The sequence below is a fragment of the Vanellus vanellus genome (assembly GCF_965231255.1).
Source record: "Vanellus vanellus genome assembly, chromosome: 3".
Classification (NCBI taxonomy): domain Eukaryota; kingdom Metazoa; phylum Chordata; class Aves; order Charadriiformes; family Charadriidae; genus Vanellus; species Vanellus vanellus.
This window is the reverse complement of record NC_138907.1, coordinates 55679142-55706122: the sequence shown is the minus strand read 5'-3', so window position 1 is coordinate 55706122 and position 26981 is coordinate 55679142. Positions and strand designations below refer to the sequence as shown.

General features: G+C 35.5%; 1 protein-coding gene across 1 annotated transcript in view; it reads right to left on the bottom strand.

Moving 5' to 3' along the window:
* Positions 1 to 26981, bottom strand: part of STXBP5 (syntaxin binding protein 5) — a gene marked incomplete at its 5' end in the record, with an annotated part of 105871 nt that overhangs the window by 58610 nt on the left and 20280 nt on the right. The window contains 5 exons of the mRNA XM_082481873.1: positions 1863 to 1946; positions 4373 to 4436; positions 5582 to 5716; positions 16696 to 16796; positions 17658 to 17739. Coding sequence (XP_082337999.1) covers positions 1863 to 1946; positions 4373 to 4436; positions 5582 to 5716; positions 16696 to 16796; positions 17658 to 17739 — 466 coding nt within the window. The remainder of the gene's footprint in view (positions 1 to 1862; positions 1947 to 4372; positions 4437 to 5581; positions 5717 to 16695; positions 16797 to 17657; positions 17740 to 26981) is intronic.

Sequence of the window (26981 nt, the reverse complement as noted above, 5' to 3'; positions counted from 1 at the left end):
CTAGAAACAGCAAAGCTTTATTAAACAGAGATAATTAACATATGGATGAGTATAATATACCAGGTAAGAGAAATCAACAAGCTTTTTGTAAAAGGAAATCATAACCTCTGAAAAATGTTAACAAGCATGTGGCTAACAGAAACATAAATTAAGCTGTCTACACAATTTTCAGCCTTTTAACAACATCTCTCAAAGGAAACTAAAACCAAACAGACTAGAGATCCTTGAACAGATGAATAATTGGGTAAGGTATCAGGAAGTAAAGCAAGCTAGAATAAAGACAGGCTGCCAGTAATTGATTAGTTCATGGATGAAGGTAATTGGCAGAGACCCTCAGGGATCTGTGCTGCTCAGTTTATTCATAAGTAACTCGGAAAATTAGAACAAGCATATTAAGGTGATAACTCTGCTGACAGTACCAAAGCATATTCAAGGTAGAAATGAAGATTCCAGTGAAGAACTGCAGAAAGACTTAATTTTTATTGTCCAACTATGTAAATTTGAACCTATTCATAAATGCAATGGACTTCGAGCCGACAATTAACACTGAAGAATGAGACTCTGGTTTTCAGTAAGCAGTTCCAAGGAAGTATCTGCTAAATGCTTGCAGCATTAAAAGGCTAATCCAGTATCGAGATCAAGAGAGAAAGAAAACAAAAGCTAAAATAATTATTCCCCATGATAAATCCAGCATGCTCACATCTTGCTTATTTTATAAAACAAAGATAAAATAGAATGGTTAAGAAAGAAAAGAACAAGAATAATAAAAGATATAGGAAGAATTTGATTAAGATTAGAAAAAGATGATGGAGATACAAGTAAGTGTATGAAACAAAACAGAGAATTAGAGGCATGCAATGAAACTGGAACATAGTGCTCTTCACACAACATACTTTGAGGCTTATTCAGACATTTCAGAACACACAAAGAAAGTCGATTCCGGTCTGATGTTCTAATACAGCTCTGATGATCTAAGGCTTCGACTACTTCAGAGACTCCCCTTTCAAAGAAACTCTTTATTGGTAGAGCTAACAGACACACAAGCATGAATACTGAGCCAGAATCACCACAAAACACCCAAATCCTGTCTTGTGAAAAGTTCAGCACAGAGCTAATGAAAACACACCTGCTGTGACAGAAGAAACTTGCCTAGCTGGCACCGAACAACGATACAGACATTTTACAATCAATGAAGTGTAATTGAGACTAATTTTATGTCATTTTAAATAAAATACATCAAGTTGCATATTATGTTGAATAATTTTTCTTAATCTTGGTCTTTCAAGAAGCCTACATTCTCTCAAGAATCAAGTTTTAAAGAAATACTGCCATTCAATGACATTGGTTTTTTATTTTAAACCTCCCCCAGTTTTATTTCAAACCTTGATATTATCTTACAAAGAAAAGGTGTTTATAGAAATGTCCTAATAAGACTATTTAGTGGTTTCTTCCCCTCCCACCACTTTTCAGAATGTTAGAATCCAAATTACAGAAAATGCTATTCTATCTTGTTTCAACTTAAGCTTTTAACACAGTTGAAAGTCACATTACTCAATAACAGAAAAAAATATCTGAAAGCTTCACACCCCAGCCCCCAAAATAAGTAAAGAAATCCAATCCATGCCACCATTCATTGCTTCATGAACTTCAACTCGGTGAACACTTATTTGGTCTGAAGCTTCTATTATTCAAACTCTATGGCTCTTTTAGAGAAAAGTTCAAGTACTTGCAATTTCAAAGAGACCTATTTATCGATCCACTGGTGACAGAAGCAGGAGAACAAATGAAAGAAAATAATAAGAGCTGCTATTAGAATAGCAAATTATATCCTTGTAGGAAGTAATGCAGATGAAAAATGTTACCTCATCATGTGTGTATCTGTAATCCGCCTTCTTTGACTTCAGATCCCATAATACCACTGTTCCAGACTCAAAGCCAATCAAAAGCTGCAATAATAAGCAGATATATTAAGTCTTTATAAGGATATGCAAAATAATACCATTAGCAAAGCCTGTAGTTCTTGCCCCAAAGAGACGCAGCATAATACTACATGTAGTAACTACAAGTAGTTATGAAGACAAAAAGCAGTGAAGACTTCAATGTTAGAGAGGTTTAGTTTGTACTTGTTGTCTTTCTCCTAAGCTTCCTAGCTGTTGCTAATACAACTGGCATTCATGCAAAATTAGAAAAAAATAATGCATTTTTTCTGAAGAGTCCTTGGAAATCCCTTTGAATTCCAGAAAGGTCAACATTTAAAGTTTAAAGTGTCTTCCGTCCTGAGTGAAAATGCGATGATTCATTAGAAAAAAAAATAAAATCAGTGATTAGAAGACTAATAGCATGAACAAATTTTAAAAGTGATTACACAGGAGGTTCTTGCAACTGCACAGGTTTTTTCCAGCAATATTTTTCTTCTGAGAAAGAAGTGTAAGGTCAGATTCCAAAACACTGATTGACAGCCTCATTGATAATAACAGCAATTCTTAAACTTTAATTGATAATAATTAAGTGTGGGGTGGGGGTGGAATACACCAGAATAAGTGTCATTTGTCTTTTCTGAGGTTACCATAGCTTCATTGCATTCTAAGGTCCACAATTCTGAAATGTGATTTAAACCTAATTCTACAGAGAAACCCGTTAGTTACACACTTACTGCAGTGAGCTTCAGCCCAGTGAAAAAAAAAACAAAACACAAACCTCTGCTCATGAAATTCTCCTTGTTGGACTGAAGTGTCAGGTGTCTAGGATACAAGCTTATAACTAGCTTGCTATTAAAACATTCAAACTACTGCTGAGGCAATAGTATCATTCCCTCTCTTCAGTTTTATCGACCGCTAACATGTCAAATTAAAAGCAAGTAAACAAAAATACATTATTTCTCCTGAGTATGTAGAACACTAGTAAGCAAAATTATTCTCTCTCTCCTTGAAGTCTTCACAAGTGGGATTTCAGAACTCTAGGATATTTCTGAGTCATAGTTTCGTTTATGAGTCTAGTCAATCGCTTATGCCTGATTAATCTAAAGCATAGTCATTAATGAAAACCCGTTTAAAGTGGCATCAAGGTCTCTATGTCTAACCATACTTTTGTCAGGGGTCTACAGACTTTTGGAAAAGATACATTAAGACTGCTGTTTCAAATTCTTCTTTCTTATTTGGCTTTATCCTTATTGTCAAAACTAAGGAACTAAAAACTAAGGAAAACCTCTTCTGCATACTCTTCGGTGTTGACTAAGAGAATCTGAACAAGGGTTGAAGACTACCACCAAGATAACTATATGGGGCACACAGAGTGGTTGAGTCATGTGATCCCATCCCAAGACTTGTAAACAAGGTCTGTTACCTGAATCACGAACTTAGTCTTGCAACCATGACTTAAGTAAGGAATGCATGATTTGGCACTACAGTAACTGCTGTCACCTAGAGAAGGCATACTAGCATTTTAACTCTTTGCTTTTTTTTGATTCACAAAGTCTTCACTGTGAACTAAAGTTATGTGTTCCACATTGTTTTTGCATGAGGCTCATAACAGATGTCCCAAAGCAGATTTACTTTAATAATACAGAAGGAACTTATGACCATTGAGTTCATAGCTCAAGTTCTTCTTTGTGGCTGCTATGTCACAGGACATAAAAATTGCCATCTTGTGAGGGCTTCAAGAATGTGTACTGTAAAACTTTTTGTCAAGATAAAAAGATGATTATGTTAATACTATCTCAAAAGAAGGAAAGACAAGTCTAATACATAGCTCTTTCTTACATGTTTTTTAGTTAAGTTGACTTTTCTGAAATTTCTAGTTGTACTACAGGCCAGTTAGGTTTTAAGCAATTTATTATAATCACTAGCTGCTGTCTGCGAAAAGAGTATGTCAGTGAGACCCCAAATTCCATAAAAACTGCTGCCTTGGATTAGCTAAACTAAAGATGAAGTACACAATTCTATATAAATAAGCATTTTAAAGTTGTGAACGAGCAACACCAAAGAGCATTTTAATGTTTATTTAACTTCCATCTCACTACTTCTGCACTCAGGTTATGATTGGGTCTTTTTGGCAACATCTTTATTTTTACCACCATAAGTAAAGTTCTTTGCTTTTGTTTTCAAGATTTTTTCAACTAAGCACTTTCAGCTGTGTTTTCAAATGTTTCTGATTACAAAATGCATTCAATTATTCCAGTAGTGTGTCCTACAGTCATGTCTGTACCTTGCTTCATATTATTTTCAGAGCCTAACACCTTGATTTAGCTTTCGTTTATGCTTTCAACATTGTCCTCGTTTATTTAATCATTCCTTAAAAAACAGTGGTAACTATGCTTTAATAAAAAGTCTTGCTTCAAAACTAATGTATTGAATAGTCTTTAATCATATCCTACCTTTCCTTCATCCATTGGATTGTCACTAATGTGGACAATAGGTCCTGGGTGAGATTTGGACGACCTAAACAAGAAATATTTCCATTTAATTAAAATAATTCCCCTGCCCAAAACTGCATCTCAAAATGATTGCATGTAATACAGATTCTGCAGATAGAGACTTCATGTAAGCAAGCTATTGGCATTTCTGCATGGAGTCGCTTTTCCTTTTATCTTCAAGCCCATAAATACTTTCTGTCTATTTTTAGGCACTCGGTTTCTGTCTTTTTATAAGAAGGAAAGACTTATTTACTGCTTATTCGCAACACAGAAAGAGTTGCTATTAGCTTTACAATATCTATCTTAATGTTTGTTCTTACAGAATTGACACAGTTGGATAAAATGCTTATTTTTATGCTGGAAAACAGGTCTTCCCATTATTCATAAACTTCCCAAGCTGAGCATTATTAAAACAAGACTTTCTGTTGACTTCTTGCTATTGAAGAAGATGGACTAATGAAGAGCTGTATTTGTTTCAACAACCTTTGGCAAGCGATGGACTTCACTTATGTTTTGCAGATAGACATACCATTCTGGGAACAAAATAACAGCACAGGAACAGCAGCACACAAGTATATGTTTTCACCCACAAAACACTATACTTGCATACAAAAACCTAATATTAAAAAAGGAGCAGCAATGACAATATCTGTAAAAAATACACTTTGCTCTTGGAATAGGCTTATTTAAATTTACATTTTCAGCCAGTAATTTTATACTCAGCATGCATCAGCCCTCTTACAATGCATATCTTTATACTTTAGGCTTTAACCCCAAAACCACAGAAGTGACATGCCTGCTCAAGTACCAGCCATAACATATTTTAACATATATTAGTTCTCCAGTTCTTTATCGTGACAGATAATGATTACGTCTATTTTTATATTGTCTATTTCCTCTATTTTTATGTCTATTCCAGGCACTGTGATAAGAGTTTTATAGGCAGAAACATCTATATTGATATTAAGACTTCACATTTATGAGAATAAAAAGTATTTACATGACTATTTATGTACTTTAATCATGTAAGTGGTGTAGTGAGACTAATATGAAGGCCACTACAGGTAACAAGGACATTTCTGCAAGTGATGTTAACAGCATGTGAGAGACTTCTGTTCCTGCCCTTCCCCCACCCCTCCCCTCCAACAGACAACACTTGATTAAACTCACAGTTCAATGGCTTTATTCCACATGATGACATAGCCTGAGAGAGTAAATGATTCCACATTGACAATGTGAATGTTTCCTCTTTCGGTGCCCACATATAGCCATTTACTTTGGAAAGGCAGATGACAAAATGTTATCCTGAAAGAGAAAGCCACCAAAAAAGGAATTAAAGAAAAGGCAGTAGGCAAAGAGGAATAAATAAGACAAGTTACAGGAAGAGAAATGTAGCAAAGTCAGTACATGACAAAGTCAGAGATGCACAAGGTTAAAACTTCGATAAACAAGAAATAGAAACTAAGGTATTCGAAAACTAAGTCATTCAGATAAAAATCACAGTGCCACCTTCGAAAATTATCATATTGACGGTATTTGCTCAAGATTGCTGTCATTTTAAACCTAAAATATAACACTCCTATGTTATAATCGATAAATATCCCTTTGAAATCTATCTAATTTCAAGTTCTAAAGAACAAAGGATTTTTAGAAGTAGCCTTAGGCACATTAAGCTGGTTTCAAGTGAGGAGTCGAAGTCAGAAAATAAAGCATAAGAAATGTAAGTTTACACATGACCCAAAGTATCCCCTAAAGAGCAAACCTAAACTCAGTCCTAAACAATTATATGTCATTTTAAAAGTATTTTAAATTTGGGGTTATTTTACTTAAACCACATTTTAATTTTCTGCCTTACAGGTTTTCTCTTCTGCTAGAAGGAAGTAGCTGAACAAAACCCAAAAGCTAACTGAGAACTCTTCTTTGACCATAGCTGCAGCACAAATACTAGTATTTGAAAACTTAGTTATTTCTGTCCTCTTGGGTCCTGCTTATTGTTTACTATTTCTTCAAAATTGATAAGGAAATAATGTCTGTAGGAACTGAAGCTTCTTAAGGATCTGATTTTTCTATACAGCAGAAATACTAACTTGAAATTAGAGTCTAGAAACTTTCTGGAAACCGTAGAGTCCTCAAAGCTTTTCAATCTGACAGGGTCCGATATTGAAAGAAATTGCCAAACTACTTGGATTATCAAACTTGGGCTTCCAGAAGTGTTTCAGTAATAAGGTAAAATAATTATTCAATGGAAATTTATTCTGTCAGCTCTAATCCTTAGCTTTACAGATTTATTTTGTTCTTGTTTTCTCCCAGTTGGGCTTCCTTCTTCCTAAATCCATGCATCTCTTCACAAGCCTGTTAATAACTATTTATGCAAAGAACAGCTTCAGATTCTTTATGTTAGGTGCTGTATATACACGTTTAACTTCAGCACAAAAGCTAACAGCAGCAATGACAAAATTTGCTAATGACTGAAAAGATGTTAATTTGTATTACAGGTTTCAAAAGTTAAGGCTTCCGTAGCAACACTACCTGGATCAGAAGTATACCAGTTTACTTTTTATATCACTAATTTCTTTCCAGTTAGGGAATGCAGTTTGCTCAAGTAAATCTTTAATTTATCCATTTTCTAACTTCCTTGATTGCTTGTGCTTGAATGTTTAAGCCAAATGGCTGCATTAACTTCTTAAATTAATGTTTCACAGAAAAAAAGGACTACAGACAAGATTTAAAATGCTCTTCCAACTCATTGAATTTATAGAGGTTGTAACATTTTTATTAAGCACAGTAATCTGTAAACACCACAGGTTAAAGACTTGAGTTTCCCCAACATCCTTGAAAAAAATACTTTATTGGAAGCTAAATCATGTACATCTGTGCACACTCTTCCTAGGCAGACCCCAAAACCTTACAGCACAGTAACAGAGCTCTCCTACTACTAGCAGGTAATGGGGAAGTGGAAAGAGATGCAGCATGAAAACAAACCCTCAGCACTCGACCACCACAGCTGCTTTTTATGCCAAGACTCCATGTGCCAGAAGCAGCTGGCAGCCAGATCCTTTGGATCTAAGAACATGGCCTAGCAGCCAGAAATAATATTCAGGAGCAGGGTCATGTGCCTATCTGTCTTGATCTGAGAGTTAATATTGTCAATTATAGTCCAACACTTTCATTATAAAAAACACATCTATTTCATGTAATTTAAAGGTTGGCAAAAATATAAGTTGGGGCTGCAACTTTGATTGCTATAGCAAAAGGGTAACATTTAAGTGTCCAACTCCTCAAGTCTTGATATTCTTCTTGAATATGCAGTTATATTCAATTTACTGTCTCCTTTGGGCAAATAAGATTGTGTTAAGAGTTAGCAAGCAACGAATGATTCCATGCCAAGAGTACATTAAGAGTTCAACAAGTAATGTCACAAAATGTTTACAAACTCTCAAAGGCAAGAGGTTGAAGACACTTCAAAATTTTGAAGTTTAGGCACATATAAAACAGGGTTCTTAACCTTATCTTTCAATGTGTACTTTTACCAGTCTTCTACAATCAGAAAGGTTTTGTCTGATTTTGATATAACCTTATATTCTTAGAGCTTTTATGTTTCACAGAACAACTGATGACTAGTTAAATCCAAAAGGAATTTGTCATGCTGATGCTGCTATAATGAAAGAATCACCATTTCACCTTGAATGTGGTAAATGTTACTCCATTTGAAATATAATTTTACTTGCTATGTCTTTATGTTATAAATATAAAAGGTAGGTCTTCCAACTTCCAGAAATTCAATTATATTTTTCTCTAAAGTCATTCATTTCAGATAACTGCATTTATTTTAGCAATTTACAGCATGACATTTCCAACATTAAAGTTCATGTACTGAGATTCTCTCTTCAGTGATTAAGGCTTCACCTCAGACTACATAGATTTTAAACAACACTGGAAATGTTACAGCCCTCTTAAAGACTAAAATTCAGTGAAACTACGACCATCTGAAGGACCACTTACAACCTAATAGCATGTCAACATAAAGGCTACATGCCTTCAGTGGCCTCGCTTGCTCTGTTGAAAATTGGACTGAGGATTAAAGGGATTCAAACTTGTTCTGGAGAATGGAAACAAGAGGTCAGGGACTTCTTGTTGGTCAGGCAATAGTAGCTTATTTAACACTGGGCCAATGACAGCATGTTGGGTTGGTTTTTTTTTTTTTTTTTTTTTTTCAGAAAAATGTATTTTTCTTTCAGAAACTTATCTTTCTGCCACCACAAGATTAGAATATATTCCACCCATAACACTTCAAGATCAACGTAAGTGGAAGTTGCCATATAATGCTCTGGCCATATCTACAACTCAAGCATTCTTCCCCCTTCCTCCCTACCCACAAATGGATACATACATAAGTGTGGAAAATACAATCAATTGTTGGGAATAGATCGAAAGAACTACAGATACTTGCAAATTTTTTTTTACTTGGGCTGAGTGTCTTTCTTGCACACAAACCCCAACTGCCTGAAAACAATGTATCAGTCCAAAGTAGAGTATCATACTCTTCCTCTCCCACATTAAGCCATTCTGGCCAAAAACACTACAACAGAAGCACATATAAAAAATAAACTAGTTTTGTGCATCTAAAGAGACAGCCTAGGACTGTCTGAGCCAGTGATCACTGAAAGGAGGCTTTTGCAGGCAGGTCTTTCATAGCACAACAGATTCGTCACGTTATCTCCAAGGAAATTTCAGCTGCCTTAGTAAGTACAGTACATTTTTTGAAGCAGATTGAACTTTTCGCATAATGCAAGTATGCACAGCATTTTATTCCAAATATTTCACTTCCACATACCTGTACAAAAAAAAAAAAATCCCTTTATAGAATAAAGCAATGCTTTAAAGAGATTTTTTTTTTAATCTGAAATCTACAGTACAATCTTAATATATGCCAACATCACTGCTAAAATGAGGTAGTTATGCAACCCCAAAGTAGTCAGGGTAGTTCTAAACTCTACTGTAGATGTTTGGGTTTTTTAAGCACAAAATCTTCTTCCTTACTGCATATATATTTGCAAAGCCACTCGTTCCCCTGTCCCCCCCTTCCAAAAAAAACCACAAGAAATTTCACTTTCCTGTGAAATGAGATTGCAAGAGTTGAACCAATAGTTCAAGAAAATGAAGTTATATACAGAAAACCCAGCAATACACTAGCAGTTGAAAACATTGGTAAAAGAAAAACCCTCACAAAAATATTTCTTGTTCTTACTTGTACTTAAAATATAAATTGTGATATTGCTTATGGGAGAATACTAGCAGTGACAGCAGAGTCTTTAAGAAGCTGTAAACCTACTGAACGGATTCCCTTTAACTGCAGACCATGTGTCTTTTCTGATACGCTGTCAAAGGTAGTTAAGAAAAGTCTTAATTGTTGTTGTTTCACAATGTATATCAAAATAGTTACTATAGCAAGTGATAGTATTTCCTAGAAGAACTTAATTACAGAAATATTAATTTAATAAACTGTAGTCTTTGATATGTAAGAATTAGGCTTTTAAGGGAAATATTAAGTGACAGGCTGTTATTTTGAGTGTATTATTATGAAAACAGAAATCCTTCTAAATTAATCCTTACCTTTTCTTTAGTCTACTGCATTATGAAGTATTATATGTTCTTCAGAATTTTCCACTGCTTTAACAAAGCACAGTGACAAATACTTTGATGAATGACAAACACTGATAACAGGTTTTATTTTTAAGTCACTAAAACTATTTCTAGAACTATCATTACAGGTTTGCAGTTACTGTAATTACACTAGCTGCTCACATCATTATTGTATATGCAAAATAAAGATTTCTTTTTAGAAAAAGTGTTAAGCTACCAAAGCTGTATTTTGCATACCTCTATATTCAACTTTTCATGCATAAGACAGCCCCCATGTAAAATTCAGAAGCTGAAAAGTTTAATTCTTATGTTAGCCTAGACTCCATGTGCATGGTCTCTTGTCGAGTCTTCAATGGGCATAAAAGGTCAACAGCCAGTGTCAGAATGACATACTGATGGAAGCAAGCAGTGGCTGTGATTTTGTCAGACTGCTGCAAGGGGTCTATTTCCAGATCTGGTAACTGCAATAAGCTTACAATACTTACCTGTACAAAAAAGGCCTGAAGGGGCAGTAGGCACATGCAGAGGAAGAATTCCTCTTCAAAATTGTCCCCCGCACAAAAGACCATGTGGATAAATGCAGTATATCATAGAAACTGGACCAGGTACTTCAATTCTATTTATATCCTATAACAGCACTCCAAATACGTTTACTTGAAGTGCTGCCTCTAAAGGCAGCTGAAGTGCTTATGTTCAGTACCTGCGTCGTAGTGTATGCTAGTGGTGTCAAGATGGAGTAATGGGGAAGCAAGAGCCAAGAACACAAAGTTTTCACCGCTGATGTGATTGATACTAGGGCCATTTAAATAATTTTCCAGAAAAAGGCCTAATTTTTGAAGTTTTTTAGGTTGCTGAAGGTATATGTATTTTTACAATATAATGTTCCTAATCTATTTGATGGCTTACATGTTCTTTCCTTTATGGAGTCACATTTCACCTCTCTGTTTTAAGACGGCTTTTCAAGCTTCAGATGCACTTCACTCAGAAGGGGTCTCCACATTTTTATTTTTAGGCAAACAGAAAGGGGCTGCTTCACTGCTTGTAATACTGACAGAAGACCAATGCACACATGTCTTTTGATGCAACTGATTTGAAAACTAAGAAAATTTTTCAATATTGAAGGAATTCACACCAAATACCCTAAAGATTTGAGGATTTCTTACCACTGAAAATCCCCTGCATGTGTGAGCTCCTGTTGGTATATCTGACATGACTCAAAAAGTAACCACCACCTTTGGCATCAGAAGACACTTGGGTAGCTTGCTCTAACACATGCAGTTCAGGCTGAACATTTCATCCGGGAAGTTACACACTACGACTTAAAAAAAAAAAGCCACATCTGATGTGGCTTTCCCACAGGAGACAGAAAAGTTATGCCCATCACTGATGGAGAAAAGTCTGTCAGACAGGTAGGGCTCAAAGACTAAAGGTCAAATTCTGCCCAGGAACGTAGCAGTTGACCATTATACGCCTCACACCACTGTGAAAGTCAGTGTGTAAGGAAAACAGCTAAAAGGACAACAGAGACAGTTTTTAAAAACTGTTTCTTAGAAACCTAAAATCATACAGTAACAGGACTCAGCGCTTTGGTTCTGCCTCAGTGCCAAAGGTAGCAGAAGGCAACCGATGCAACTGCGGTTCCATCAACTGCACCAACACGTGGGACTCTGCATGCATGTAGAGCCTCAAGAAAATGTTTTTCAAAGGAATCTGCCCTTGCATGAAAGAGACATTCACATCTGCAGCAAATCCAGACAGTCAAGGAGTTTATATTTTTCCTGCTAACTTCTTGAAACAAGATAAAACTCCTTTTAAATACATCATTTAGCAGATCACCACTGAGTAACGTTTTTAATCCCACCAGGTAAAAGAAGGCTTTATATGACACCATAAAGGCAAGCAGAACTGGTGACCCATTCCTTTCAAGAAGGCAGACAGTTGAAAAAGTGTTAAAAACTTAGTCATGTGTGAAAAACTTAGTCTTGTTGTATATTAAACTTGTAATTGGTATATCATTGACTCTGCAAAGACTTCAAATATTTAACTTCTCAGAAGTATTGTTTCGATATGTATCTGTAATCCTTCTGTTAGTTATACTATAATCCTACCCCAAAACACATACAGCAAAGGGGGAAAAAGCCAGCCCTTAAACAAAGGCTGGAAGTGAAACAGTGATATTGATAAACAGAAAGAAGAAAAAACACAACCAAAAGCCCACAAACAATGTCTATCATCAACAGCTCTCACAGGGGAGAACACCTGTATGTCCTTCTGCTATCCACAAAGTGGCAGAATTGGTCAGTTTATAAATTCAATGAGGTGGAAGGAAAAATTATCTCACAACTAATATCTGCTAATGCATGGGCTGGGTGCAAAGCTACAGTATCTAACAAGGTAAGGTATGTCAAAACAGTTAAGTCTTGTTTATTAATAAGTAGTAAATAGAAGTGGGATTTTTCACTCACTGTAGACAAAGTTTGTGTGTTAAACACAATGCTAAAATTACTGTTTACAGCAGGATACAAAGCCAGCAATACTTAAAGCATAATTTTGTAACTCTGAATTGTGCAGTTTCATGCTGAAGAAAGCTATTTAAATATCCACAGCACAAAAGCTGACATATTAAAAATTAAACTGCTATCAATGCATTCACTGATCGATATGCAAAGGACTCACACACTAAACACTCAGTTCTATTTTTATGCTATGATTCTGGTTCTTGTCTTTATGCTAAGTCACAAAGCAAGTAAACTATTTCTTTTGGCATTGGAACAGGGAATCCCAGCTCAGGAAAAATGCAAGTCTTCGATAACTAAACCCATTTTTCATATTTGTATGTAAAGTGGATTGGTTTGGGTTTTGGTTTGCAGCAAAGGAGACTCAAATTTGTGGTCATCCCACACCACTGTTGCGTTTTTGGGTTTTTTATTCAAGTTAGTCTGTCACTTCACCCTCTCTTAAATTGGTTCTGTGAAAGTCCCTGGCTTATTAGTGATGCACGTTTGAACTTTCACACCTTAGTATCCTAGGTTTTGTACTGGTGCTGATCTAAATAAGTTCACACACTGAATTGTGTGTTCTACAAAGAGGTACTACTTATACACTTTTAGCTTGCATGACCAGTCATGCAAGCAAGCCCCACCACGTAAGCATCATTATGCAGTTTTTTCTTGGCCCCTACACACCGCTTCCCACAGTCAAGGAAGTGCGGTCAAGCTTAGTATGACATTGATTTAATATCTTGTAACTTTGTTTGGTAATTAGAACATGAAGCAGCTGCAGAACCCACACAAATGCAACAGGAACAAAAGGCTAGAAGACTTGCAAAACTGTGCTTCTGACATCTGTCAGTAATTTCAACTAACAGATTTGTTATACATCAAAAACGTCAATCTCCAGTTCAGAGGACTTGCTTCAAATTACTAATCACCACTGGTACAAAAGGCAGTAAAGAGCTATGAATCTCTTAAATGGCCAGTTTCTTATCTACAGATACTCAATTCATTTAAAGATCCAACAGAAAGCAGTGTCTTTAAAGACTCTTGGCCACTACTTTTAAAGAAATGTTCTGCTCATATCTAAAAATCTGCAAGTTACCCAATGAAGACATTTTCCACAGCTCAGAACAAAGTCTGTAATGGTCATAGAATTACTTTAAAAGAAAATGCAACCCTCTCTCACCGGTCCCTGTTCTTAAAATTCATGAGTAGAAAAGCAAGAATTCACAACACTTTCCAGTCATATACTAGAGACTGCATTCTGAATTAATTTACAGGTAATTTAATACTCTCATTCAATTTTCAGGTAAGTATACAAAATACTCAAGACATGACAGAAGCATTTATAAAGATGATACATCTCATTTTTCACTCCTTATTTGAAAGATGTTCAAAACAGGCCTGAAAGCAAACTAGCCAAACTAGAATACCAACAGGAAAAACAAATACAAAATCTAGAAATTGCACAGTTAAACATTGGACAGTAATTCTTCCATATGGCTAAAAGCAGGGAATTAGCCAGAGCTGGTAAAAGACCGTGCCAGGAAAATACAGACTTCATGAACAAGTCATAGACTTATCACTTTTTTTTTCTTTAATGTGGTTCAAGAAACATTTTCAAGACTAGAATATCCTTTAATCTGGGTAGCTAACTGCTACAGTTAGCGTTCAGTGCTGCAAACAACCCTCTTGCTCACATCTAATACTTACACATTAAACTGATTTGGAAACAAAATCTGAAGAAGAATTGGCCTGTGACATGTTCAGCTCAACTCCTACTAAACAGGACAAATACTGCTTTTCCACAATGTCAACAAACTTCCAAGATATCTGGAAGTTCCAATTATATACCAATTAGATATATAATTTTAAACCTTAGCATCTACAGAGTCCTAGAGCAAAAACCAATATAACTGGAATAGTCGCTTCAGTCATGTAGGAAGATTTGGCTTTGTTTTTCCTCCAAGGACATTTTTTACAGTTTAATTTATTCTTTTACCCAAACCAATTTCCAAAATATTGAAGTTCCCTACATAAGTTTGCAAATTAAAGTATCATTAGAGCAGATATTACTACAAGGCTCTGTTGTAGTATTTAATATTTTAAATAATTCCTGTCTGAGAAGTTAGTTATCCTTACAAGCAAATCTTAATCCCACAACAAATTATTTAAGAGATTTCATTAATTAGGTATCTAACAATTTGGCACTTGTTAATTGAGAAGACCCAGTTTTATTCATGAACACTCTTCTCAATAAAGTTTAGTAAATATACATCATGAAACTGATCTAAGCAAAGACCATTTGCTTCAAATTCACATACCAAACCTATTAAGTGTAATTCTAACACTGAGAGTTCTTAGTAATGACACCTATTTTGAATTATTCAACAGTGCATTTATACAATTCTCTAAAGTTCAAAATCAAAATAATTCCCTAGCAAAGAGATTACACTTTATTTTATAAAGCTTTATAAAATAAACTAGTCAAAAGAAAACAGAATATTTGAAAACCGTTAACAGTGATCCAGCATGACTTAACTGGCTATGACAACGTATGGTTCTGGGATCTTCAGTGTTCTGGCTACTTCTATATGCTATTATAATGGGTACTTTAATCTTAAAGTTACTAGAAGAAAAAGCCCTTGTCTCAGACGATACCTTCACTGCTCCTGCTAACTATGGTGCTCTCATTACCTATTTTAGCAAGGCACAGGTTTTCCTGGGAAAAAGAAAAATCAGTACTCTGTCCAAAATTAATAACACACACAACTACTGAAATGATATGAGTGACCTAGACTCCTTTTCACCCCCTCCCCTCTTTCTGGTAAGAGTACACACAATTCAACTCCATGTGACAGGTTTTACTGGTGAGAACACTACATTTACAGGGAAAGGATGGTTTAAAACTTCCACTCTGTTTAAACAAACACACATCTAAGACTAAGCCAGCTTCCAACAGATTTGTACACAATCACCTACTCAAATATCTATTTTAAAGCATTAGTTAGAAGTCAATGTCCAAGTGTGGTTTCAGGCTGCATATCCAAATTTTATATTAACACTTAAGTAGGTGCTACAGGTAAAAGTCATTTAAGAAATAATGGGAAATGGAGGGAGAGAAAATTCAGTTTGGATACACTACTGCATCTCCTATAGTTGGACAATCCTCATTGAACTAGAGGTTGTGAATTGCATTTCTGTTTGACTTTTATGCTGCATAAAGGAACACTGTCACTCCCCTGAGGCAGAGAATTTTGCTCTGTCAGAGTGACTCTGTAACCCACCCAACAGCCTGTTTAGCACTTTGTATGACATTACATTAGAAGGTTTTACATAAATAATTATCTTACCTGTTTCTATTGCTACCCATTATTTCAAGCTTATTACTTCCTGCCCTATTCAACAGGGGTACAAGTCACAGATCATTGTGCATTCTTGCTAGCAACCTTTGAGCTCCCCAAGCAGTCCATCTCTGAAGCACGCTGCTCAAAAGTAGACACAGCATTCCAGTTGAGCCTTTACCCATACTGGAAAAAGACTACTTCCCAAAAGGGAAGGACTAGTCTTTATTTAAAAAAAAAAGAAAAGAGATTTTTTTTTTTAAATCGAAATAGTGTCAACTGACTTTTAGAAATTTAATCTAAAACATTTCTCTAGCTTGCTTACAACACTCTTGAGTCTCAAAACTGTTAGTCAAAAATGCATATTGTTTTCAGTTTCTGATACACATAGGAGCTCTAACACTGCAGAATTCCAATTTGTCATCAAGGGGAGAAAAACTTCCAGTTAAAAAATTGAACTGGTTTTCCTGTTGTCTTGTTGGTGTACACACACACACACACTTTTTGTGCGAAAACTTCTTTGGAGACATAGCTTGAAAGTCTTCTATACCTCTGCATTTTAAAGATGGGAAAAGTGATGTTCAACAATACAATATGCAAAGTGATGGAAAAATCATCTCAGTGTAGGTCACAATTGTGTTTACTCACATGTAATTTGGGCCCCAACAGCCTGTAACTCAAACCTAATATAAATCCAGTTTCATTCACTTAAGTTATGAATTGGACTGCATTAATAAATCTGATCTTACAATAGCACATAGTGTGACGGTAAGGGGCAAAGCAACATTAATCCAATCCCTACCGTTCTCTGTTAAATTTGAGTGAATGAAGTATAGCAGGTCTCTTCTGACGTAAGTTCCACAGGTGTAAGGTATCATCAGCCAAGGCACTCACAAGAGCTCCCTATGAGAAAGAAAAAGTTTTAGTCAACTTTTTTCATAACTCTAGTAACAGTATATCATTAACATAGTAACAATATATTACACATTTGCCTCCAGGATGAAAAAATATTTATAAGCATGTGCATCAACATCATAGCACAGGTAAGTTCCAAGAGATAACTGATACAATCACATCATTCAGCTCATTGACCTCATTCACATTTGGTTCAGTGCTATACTGAGGGGGGATGAAGAAGGAGAAGCTTTTTCTGGCACATGCACATCAGTTCCCTTGTGCTCACCTCCACAGAGAAATTAAGCAATGAACTCTACTGCTAATATCTATGTCCTGACAAAGCTAGTGAGGTTTGACTTCACCATTCCTCTGAGGTAGAAGTCCCTCTACAAATGTGGCCCCAGCTAGCTCAAGAACAGCACTGACACATCTCAGCTACTACACCCCCTAGAAAAGACACTCGAAATTACTGAGGGATCAGATTATCCTTAATTTGCTCAGCTCATGTCTAAAACTAACTCTATCAAAATAAAATTAACTACCTGATGAAACTGTTAGTACTATTGAAAACATACTTTACTACTTCACGAGAACTTGCAATGTTCAATAACATGAATAAATATTCCTATGAAAAAAGAGTTCTTGCTTAGAGCAAAGGAGTACTCTAGAGACAAAGCTATTTCCAGCAGTTAGTCAAGCATTTTCTAAAATTAAAAAGTTAATTTATTTACAATTGTTATTACTGCATCCCATTCATGCTAAGACTCACTTGTGTTAGCTGATTTTGATGCTTGCTTAATGAGAAATTGAAGAAGATACAGAGTATATCTTCACCAAATTATGGAACATGCATATCGTTTTACTAACCTCATTAATCAGGAACTGAAGCTGTATTACTGCAGCTCCAGTGTCATGTTGGCAGTAGCATTCAACTCCTGGCCGACCAAAGCTGGAATTGGTACTGTTAAGGAACAATTGTCATATGTAATGGGGGGGATGACCAACAAACACCATAACCAACATTGTCACTATCACTAGTACCACATTCAAACAGGTTAACATCCTGCTTTCTTTAATCATGTAGAACTGAGTGATCACCAAAAATGTCATTTATAAACAACACAAAGTAACACAAAGCAGTTAAAACACCCATCTTATTTACCCCCATGGAATACAAAAATTATGTATAATTGCTTAACTTAGAGTTATTTAAGGGATTCTTCATCAATGAGAACACAATGGAGAATGAAGCAGTTTTTAGTAGTGTTAAACATCAGGACTAGTATAAAAGGAAGTTAATCTAAATAAACTTCATAATCAAATGACCACATTTTCAAGCACTAAAGGAGCTTTCTCTCCCTTTTAAACACTACCTATAGATGAAAGATGAGCTCAATAATGCAAGGCATGTTAAAAAATCTGCTGTGACAGAGATAAAAAGATCAGTAGACAAAATATGGAGGAGTCAATGGGAAGTTATGTATAACGTAAATTTCCAGGATCTCTGTATCAAGACTTCCTGGAGTCACACCAACTATGAGATAACAAAAGCCTGTTCATTTTCCCTCCCACACATAAATCAGTCCTATACTTCCATAATGAATATCAAATAGAAGCAGCAGCAACACAGATTCTTTAAATTCTCCATACAAGATTCATTTATTAGTTGCAAAGGTTTTGTATTTCAAATGTGATTATCCCCTTTCTTCTGATACAAAATCAGGGAAATTCTCCAACCTCTAGGAGACAGCAGAAATAACAAGTCCAGATGAATTACGCAAAGCAGCCAGTAGTTTATCATTACAGTATGCCCAGGGTTTCTAGAGTATAATTTGTCAAAGAGCTGAACACATCTTGTTTTAATGAAGTACCTTAGTTTTTGGAAGAAAGGAAATAATTTCAAAGCTGTAAGCAAAACAGAGAGTACAATGTACAATTTCTTCTATCAGTATAAACCAGAAATTAACAGTACAATTCTCACTCATTCTGCAAATTTTTCATTTACCGAGAAACTGTTAATCAAAAAGTGGATAAAAAGACTAAAAAAATACATGCATTCACACTACAGACAGTTGAAAGGGTGAAAAGACTATTAGGTTGCATGCAAATCAAAACTAAAAACACACCTCCTGCTCAACCTCTAAGCTGGCAAGATAAAATGCAAGTAGAACTACAATGGGAACAAGTCTGCTTCAACACACTGCAATATTTCAATTTTTTAACTTCAATCACGTTCTTCTCCTAGACTAATGAATCTGCATAACATCCAGCTAAGTGATGAGAGATATACTAAACAGATGTTGAATAATCCAGCAAACTTAATACCAGCTTTCTTACTCAAAAAGAATTAGTAATTTAATTTTGTTCTGCCATGGAAGGGCTTAAAGAGCCAGCTTGCTTCACCTGTTTTTTCCCTTGTATTTTACATTCCTATCAATATGGTTCCTATACGAAGAACTCATCTGTATTCCACTGACAGTTTATAGCTCTTAAAGAAAACAAAACAATACAACTTGAAACCTGTGGGGGGGAGGGGTGTCCCCATAAATGATACCTTCCTACACAAACTCAGAATACTTATAATGCAAAATCATTCCTTTTGTATTAACTAAGGATTGACTACACAAATTGCCAGATTGGAAAAAAATATCCCCACAAGGTATACCAGAAGTTTCAGAGCACATTTGCTTCAGCCTTGCTCATGCTTCTGCATTCACTTGAATTAATAATTATTTGCAGAAGTAGTCAGAAAGCAATTTCTGAAAGTGAAATTCAGATGTTTACAGGAACTGAATTTTAAAAATGTTAGTTATCTGCATTAACACAGGTAGTTTTCTAACAAAAGAAGATTTCCCCAGCCCCTTCACCAAACATCAATTTCTAACATAATTAAATGTAACCCTTGTTTGTTCTCCCACCCACAGTTTATTTGGAATTGAGGCTTTACAGCTACTTTGCCTCAAAACAACAGAAGTATGACCCAGAAAAACAGAGTTTTTTTTCCTCAAATTACTCCAACCTTCAAATTCTATCCCTCAAATGTTTTCTTTAAGCACTTCTGATGCAAATATTTCTGGAAGCATTGTTATAACTAGTCAGTAAAAGTTTCAATATTAAGAATACTCAAACATTTCTTTAAACAAGAAATCCTATTACGTTTTCCAGGACACCTGAAACAGTTCTCTCTCCAGAAATTCATAAATATACAGCACTGGGAGTAAGTTTACACAAGCTTTGAACATTGAAAGCAAGTTTCTTTTTTTTTGACGAATCTGTGGAAGCCTCACATGCAGATCTGAAAATAAAGTTTGATTACTGTAAGCACTATAAAAGAAACAAAAATAAAAAATAAAAATAGTCCTTACAGCTAGTCCCATTTAGTTGCTTTACCCAAGGATTGTGTCATCTTCACTTTTTCACCTAGTAGCTAAAATTACTCTTCTCATCTCAAATTAATATCATCCTCCTAAACAGCATTAATCTTCTTTTCTAAAGCAATGCAAAGCCTCCCAGTTTTGCAGGGTATGCCGAGTTTAAAAAGTATGTCACTTAAATACTGACTGTAGAAGGATAATAATACATGCCTGTTTCAGTACATGTTAAGCATTTCTCTACCACACAGAACAGGCAGCAGCCCAGGGAATGCAGTTTGTCCAAATCCTCTCTACTTGCATGTGTGCGCTTAAGGCAAGAGAGCTCACTGTACTAAGCAATGATCATCTACCACACAGTAGTCCCCAAAACAGGCAAAAATTATAATGAGTAATGACAAGATGGGCAAAGCATTTTAATTTTGTAGACAGGAAAAACCCTCTGCCAAAGACCTAGGGTAGCTCTCGAAGTAGTCTGATCTGACCAGTCTTCTAATCAAAGACTCATCCTTCCTCCTTCACGTCCAAGCATTTCTTTCTATTATTCCTCCTTCATCACCTATTCCAAATATGAACAAATAGGAAAGATTTATAGTTTCTCAGCTGTATCTTTAAATATTGGTTCTGTGTTCCCCACTGCCATTAGGAAATTAACCCTGGAAAACACTAGTATTTCATTACCTTTGTCTTTTTTTTGGTCATCTTGTTTTTTGAAAAAGCAAGCAAGAGACAAAAGCTGTGGCTGAGAAAAGGAAGAGGTAACATACTCATGTCCTAACATCAGTAACTACTAGAAGTGTAGGTCATACATAAAAGCATATTATCACACTAATTTAGTATCACATAATGATACTGATTTTACTTTGCTTTGAGAGAAAAGGCAACAGTTCCAAAAGATATTTTTCCAAACAATCTTTAGACCTAAGCTTACACTTTTTTCCAAGCAAAATTAAAGCCTTTTAATTAGTGAGTGCTCTCCAGAAAATATTCTTTAAAATATTTTTTTAATTATTACTATTATTTATAATGTATCTATAAAGGAACACATCTGCCCTTTTAAGTCACATTTTGAAAGAGAAAACGAATTCCAGAATATTTATGAAAGCCTCAGAAGAACAGTCCTCTTTGGTTTTAATTCTTTAAGTTACTCTAAGTAGACATAGGGAATATTGTGTTCTTCACCTGTGTTTGATCCATCTGACATAGAAAAAAGTTGCAAAACCTGTAGCTATCAATTCATTCCCTAGTATAAGTCAGTTATGTATACAGAGACACATTTATAATATAAATTACTTCCAAACTATCACCACACAGATATTTACATCTTCCTGTCATTACACTGCTATAAAATATCTGACAGTATAGCACAAGATATGGACCATGTTCCTGCTGCCACTGTTAAAATATCTCGAGATTTTTTAAGACAAATCTGAAACTGTAGCAGCTTTTAAAATTAATTCCTAGCTACTTCTCAAAACTGTAGCAGTAACACCTCACAGTATTTAAACATTTGACAATTTTGATGTAAAAAACCAGACCTGACTAGAGGAAAAAAAACATACCACTGATCCGAATTTTATACACAACATTAAAGGCAAAAGATTATTCACAGCATTTCTCTTATCTATACTATTCTGTAGCACATAGCCCTCCAGGACTGCATATTATACCTGCATACGTTACTATAGTCACTGCTACATAGCAGTTTCCCACTTTATTTAATCAGACCCTGAATCATTTTTATAAACAGCAAAGCCACCACATATTTTGCACACACTTTTGTATGTGCTTTGATTGTGGTCCCCAAGAATTACCATAACAGAAAAAAAAACCACAGTGACCATGAGATTTCCAAATAGTATTTTAAGTATATAAAGACTAAAAGTCTGTGTGGTATTACTCATCATTGCCAAGTCTGGATACAATCCAACAACAGTTAAAAAAAAGAGACTTAATTTACATCAAGTTACAGAGTACCATAAAGTCCTGGTGATACAATACACCTAAGCAGGACTAAAGCAGTACAAGAGCAGTGTCACACAGCTTTCCTAACTGTTTGTCAATACTACCTGCACCTAGTCCTAATCAGTACTATTACTTGCACATACAAAAGCATGATCTCTCACAGAAACAATCTCATAAAGAACAGACTATCGAGATACACACCTATTTAGCAAGAGAGAGTTATTCAAGAAGTTGGAAAGGATCACAGTCTACAAAACTAACTTTGACCGTTCACATCCATATATTACCAAACAAGATAAATTAAAAATCCACAAAGTACTTTTGGGAGAATTTTAGACTTCATACCAATCCTGATATGGTATCATATCACTTTTTCAACAACTTTAGGGTTATAGAGTTTCTTTCTAAAGCTTTAGGCCTGCATAGCATTTTGCTGCGTTTCTATCAGTCAGTTGAATAGGTCTTTATTCCTCCCCATGTCTCAGTATTTAGATTTGCAAAAGTGTACAATAATATTTGTTAACATTACAGATCCACTTTTCTCTGTGTAAACAACAGCACCAAGCAAAAACAAACTAGGGCTTTAAAACTGAGATTAATGTTTGTCAGGCAGAAATACCATCAAACTACCAGTAAACAATTTACTATGGGAATTCCAGCCAGACCATTGTGATGCATTCTCCTTCTGCCAGCTAAGGACTGAGAAGGCAAGAAAACTGACAATCAGAAAACAGGATAAGGAAAAAAAAAAAGCATCAGATAACAGACAGTCAGAAGACACCAGCTGCAACTTCCCTGCAACAAATACAGCACTTGCTGAATTAGCTGATCCAGATACAGTTTGAACTGGTTACTTGGACAGAAAAAAGTCAACATTACATATTATGCTTGGAAACCAAATCAAGTGTCCCTAGAGAGTTAAGAACTATAACTTCTAGGCAATGGAAAAAAAATAATCTCTATATTCAGCTTCATTCAGTTAGTCAAACGGATGAAAATGCAAGGCACCTCAGAGATGAAGAGGTTAGATCAGGATCTCAGTCCTGGAAGGCTACCAAAAGTTTTTTTCCAAAGGTCTCCCCTTCTTTTGGAAAAGGAGAGTGGGAAGACAGGAAGATAAATTGGAAGAGATCATTTACATGTCAAAATACTGGAAAATGCATTATTTTTTCCTCATTTTCTAGGAATCTTAACATTATACAAAGTTCCAAATATTTTTGAGAGCACAACAGTATTGCCCTTCAGTGTTTTTTTTTTTAAATAACAATGAAGGCTGAGAATCTGCATTCAAATAGTTTATTTGTCCAAAAAGTATATATGAGATGCATTATCATGAAATTATTTAATACCACATGAGTTCAGCAGTTTTTACATCTCCTGACACTCATAAGATTTCATGCTTTCCTAAGGAGAGGGAGAGCATATCAATTACCCTTTTTCTGTTGAGGGGGAAGGGCACAACAACAGGTATGGTATTTAAACAGTTGATGTGAGCTCTTATTACAAGTATCATTAGCTTAACAGGTTAGAGCAAACTACTACTGTTGTTTGCTACTGCAGCTTTAGAAATTACACTGAAGTGGTGACTACACAACTACCTGGAATCTGAATTTCTCAACTTCTAAACCTGCTATCAATAACATTAGTTCCTGTATAAATGCAGATCAACTTCCCAAGTTGTTTACAAAACAATCCTTAGCTCCCTTGAATCAGTCGGTTTCTGATGTTTAATATTAACCTAAAAAAATAAATCTTAGATTCATAGGGTGTAAACAGAGCTATGTTTTGAAAAATACCAAAGTATATAGATCTCAGCTAAAGTTCATTAACTAGTTTCTTTCTGTACATAGGAAGATGTAGCAATTTTAAAGCACAAAACCATTTTTTTTTGCTTAAATAAGTATGAGTTATATATTTTAAAATTAAACAATCACAGAATTATCAGAGTTGGAAGGGACCTCTAGAGATCATCTAGTCCAACTCCCCTGCCAAAGCAGGATTGCCCAGAGCACATTACTCAGGACTGCATCCAGGCGGGTCTTGAAAATCTCCAGAGAAGGGGACTCCACAACCTCCCTGGGCAGCCTGTGCCAGTGCTCTGTCACCCTCACCGTAAAGAAGTGTTTCCGTGTATTTGAACGGAACTTCCTATGTTCTAACTTGTGCCCATTGCCCCTCGTCCTGTCACTGGGAACCATTGAAAAGAGCCTGGCTCCATCCTCCTTCAACCCACCCTTTGTACACCAACCTTTGTACACCAACCCACTTGTACACCATAATAGGGTCTCCCCTCAGCCTTCTCTTCTCCAGGCTAAAGAGTCCCAGCTCTCTGAATCATTGAACTAGTTTGCATGGAAACTGATAGGGAATGAATAGTGAGCAGTTATTTATATCCGATCCTTTTTCTAACAACGATAATAGTGAGGAGGCAAAACACACCTTAAACTTCAGAGTTGCTTACACAAATACAGAATTTCCCAAACAGCTATGAAAAGTGCTAGTAAGTTTTCTATAAAGGCTGTATTTGGTAGAATTTTCTCATAGCTGCCAGTAAGAGGCAATCATCTGTTAGAACAAGATGTAATTAAGCAGTACAAATGCAAACAGGATTAAAAATCTGCTATTTAAAATCAAACAAGAAACAAAATTGGTTTTAATAAGTTTCTATATGCACAATTGGGATAGCAGAGCATGCTGTTAAATGAAGAGGTAAACCCATCAATTTAGTCTAACAGCACAGTAATTTCAGAAAACTAACAAGGCTCCAAGCTTTCCTTTATTTCACTGACTTTGTTTTCTGATCCAGGTTCTACTACTTTAGTCTAAAAGCTGTATTTTAGCACTAACAAAGCAAAAAAGGTGACTAATCTGATTTTTTTTGGGTAGGATAGAATGGAAGGAGAATGGCAGAACACACAGGGAAAGAGTAGGAAATTTCTACAAATACATCTGCATAACGATTCCTCTGACTACATAAGATACAATGAAATGGGTGATAACTGCTAACTCATTTAAGTTTTTCCAAAGACTATATAGAGAAGAGTAAACCCAGGAAATAGTTACATATTTTGAAAGATCATCTTTAAAATTCTGAGGCAAAATCTTTGTATCCTGTTGCATGCTTCCAAGTCCTGCTCATCTGTCATCCATTTAGACTAGTTTAATTTTAATGTCAAATTTTAACATGTTATTACAGATATCATACCTCATCCATCCTTTTGGTAGCACATACTATAGCACAACATGAATAATTAACCAGGCTTTTCTTATGTCCATAGATTTTTCAGCCAAGACTAAAGGCAGAGCCATTCTACACTCCTAGAACCGAGGAATACTTGGAATAAAAATGATGTCTCTTCCCAGTGCCCAAATATTTTGTACACACATTGCCAACAGGAGCATTAACAAATATAATGATCTGAACTAGATGTTAAGTGAATTTATACACCTATTTAGTTTAACCTATGAAAGCATAAAGAACCATAGATACTATCTATTAAGAAGGACAATTTAACATTTTCAAAGAACACAGCCAAACCTTGCCCAATGAATTATCAGCTGTCAACACTGATTTCTGACTGCAAAGCAATTCTTTGCTAGGTCCAGAAGTCTCTCTTCATTCACACAGCATGATTTAAAACACTGCCCTTAACTCTTGCCTGCCAAACAAGTTTTCTTCAGTTATTTTTAAGTCACTGACCACTGGCTATTTCTCCCCTAGATTTTGCTGTGGTCTATCTGTCCATACTGATATTAGCTCCTCCCTTTGGATACAATCCTTCAACACTTAACTTGTGGATGAGGCTTAAATCCACTCTTCTGCTTCTCACACCATTTTGCCTTGTACTAATGATGGAAATGACTCCCTCTCCTAAACACCCTTTTGGAAAAAGTTTTGTTCATCACTAGGAGCTTTACTAATATAGTGACACAGGTATAGCGTGGGTTGGTTGGTTTTTTCGTGGTGGTTTTTTTTTTTTTGGTTTTTTTTTTTTTTTTTTTTTTTTTTTTTTGCTTACACAGTCTTTTGAAGTATTTACCAGCAAACTCACTCGCTCTAAGTGCTAAAAGGGTCACAGGTTAGAAGTACCAACACTTCCATTATATAAACAAAATGTAGAAGCTTAGCCCCTAAATGGAGGTGGTAGGTACACGTTTATCTCTGCCTGTACCAACTTGACATGACAATCTGTCCACAGACTCACAGTGGTAGTGGTCATAAACTGGAATATATTCCAAATACCCAAAGTGACATTCACAAGCAGTACTGCTGCTATTGCTTTTTAAATATTTCAGCTAGCAGTGTACGAATCCTAATTCAAACATAATGCAATAAAATAGGTCTCAGGAGAGAGTTCCCCCAAAGTCTGCTCAAAAGCTTAAGTAGAGAGACATCTTAAGTCTTCTCCATTCAAAATGACACTTAAGACTTTCAAAGTTAGCCTCAAAACATATAAGCCACCAATAACTATCCTCTCATTGCTACTCTAAGTATTTTGCAATATAATCCTCCTAAGAACAGTGTTTTCAATTTTATTTTAAGCCTCCTCAGGTTTCACTGTAGCATAATTTTTAGTTTTGCAAATCACCAAAGGAACTGAGAAACTTACTATTTCACTACTATGAAAGTCACAGTGACAATGTTATAGAAGGATTGCTCAAAATTACCACCACAAATGAAAAACCTAAGGTACAATTCATGCAGTTCAGTAGATGGCACTCTTCCACCAAAATCAAGAGAAAACAGTCCTCATATAAACAAGGGGTACCTTGGAGCTGAAATTCTTATTTTTAATATGCAAAACCAGTTTCTACTCAGAGTGTTTCTTAAATTTTTTGCACTTTTCATAGAACT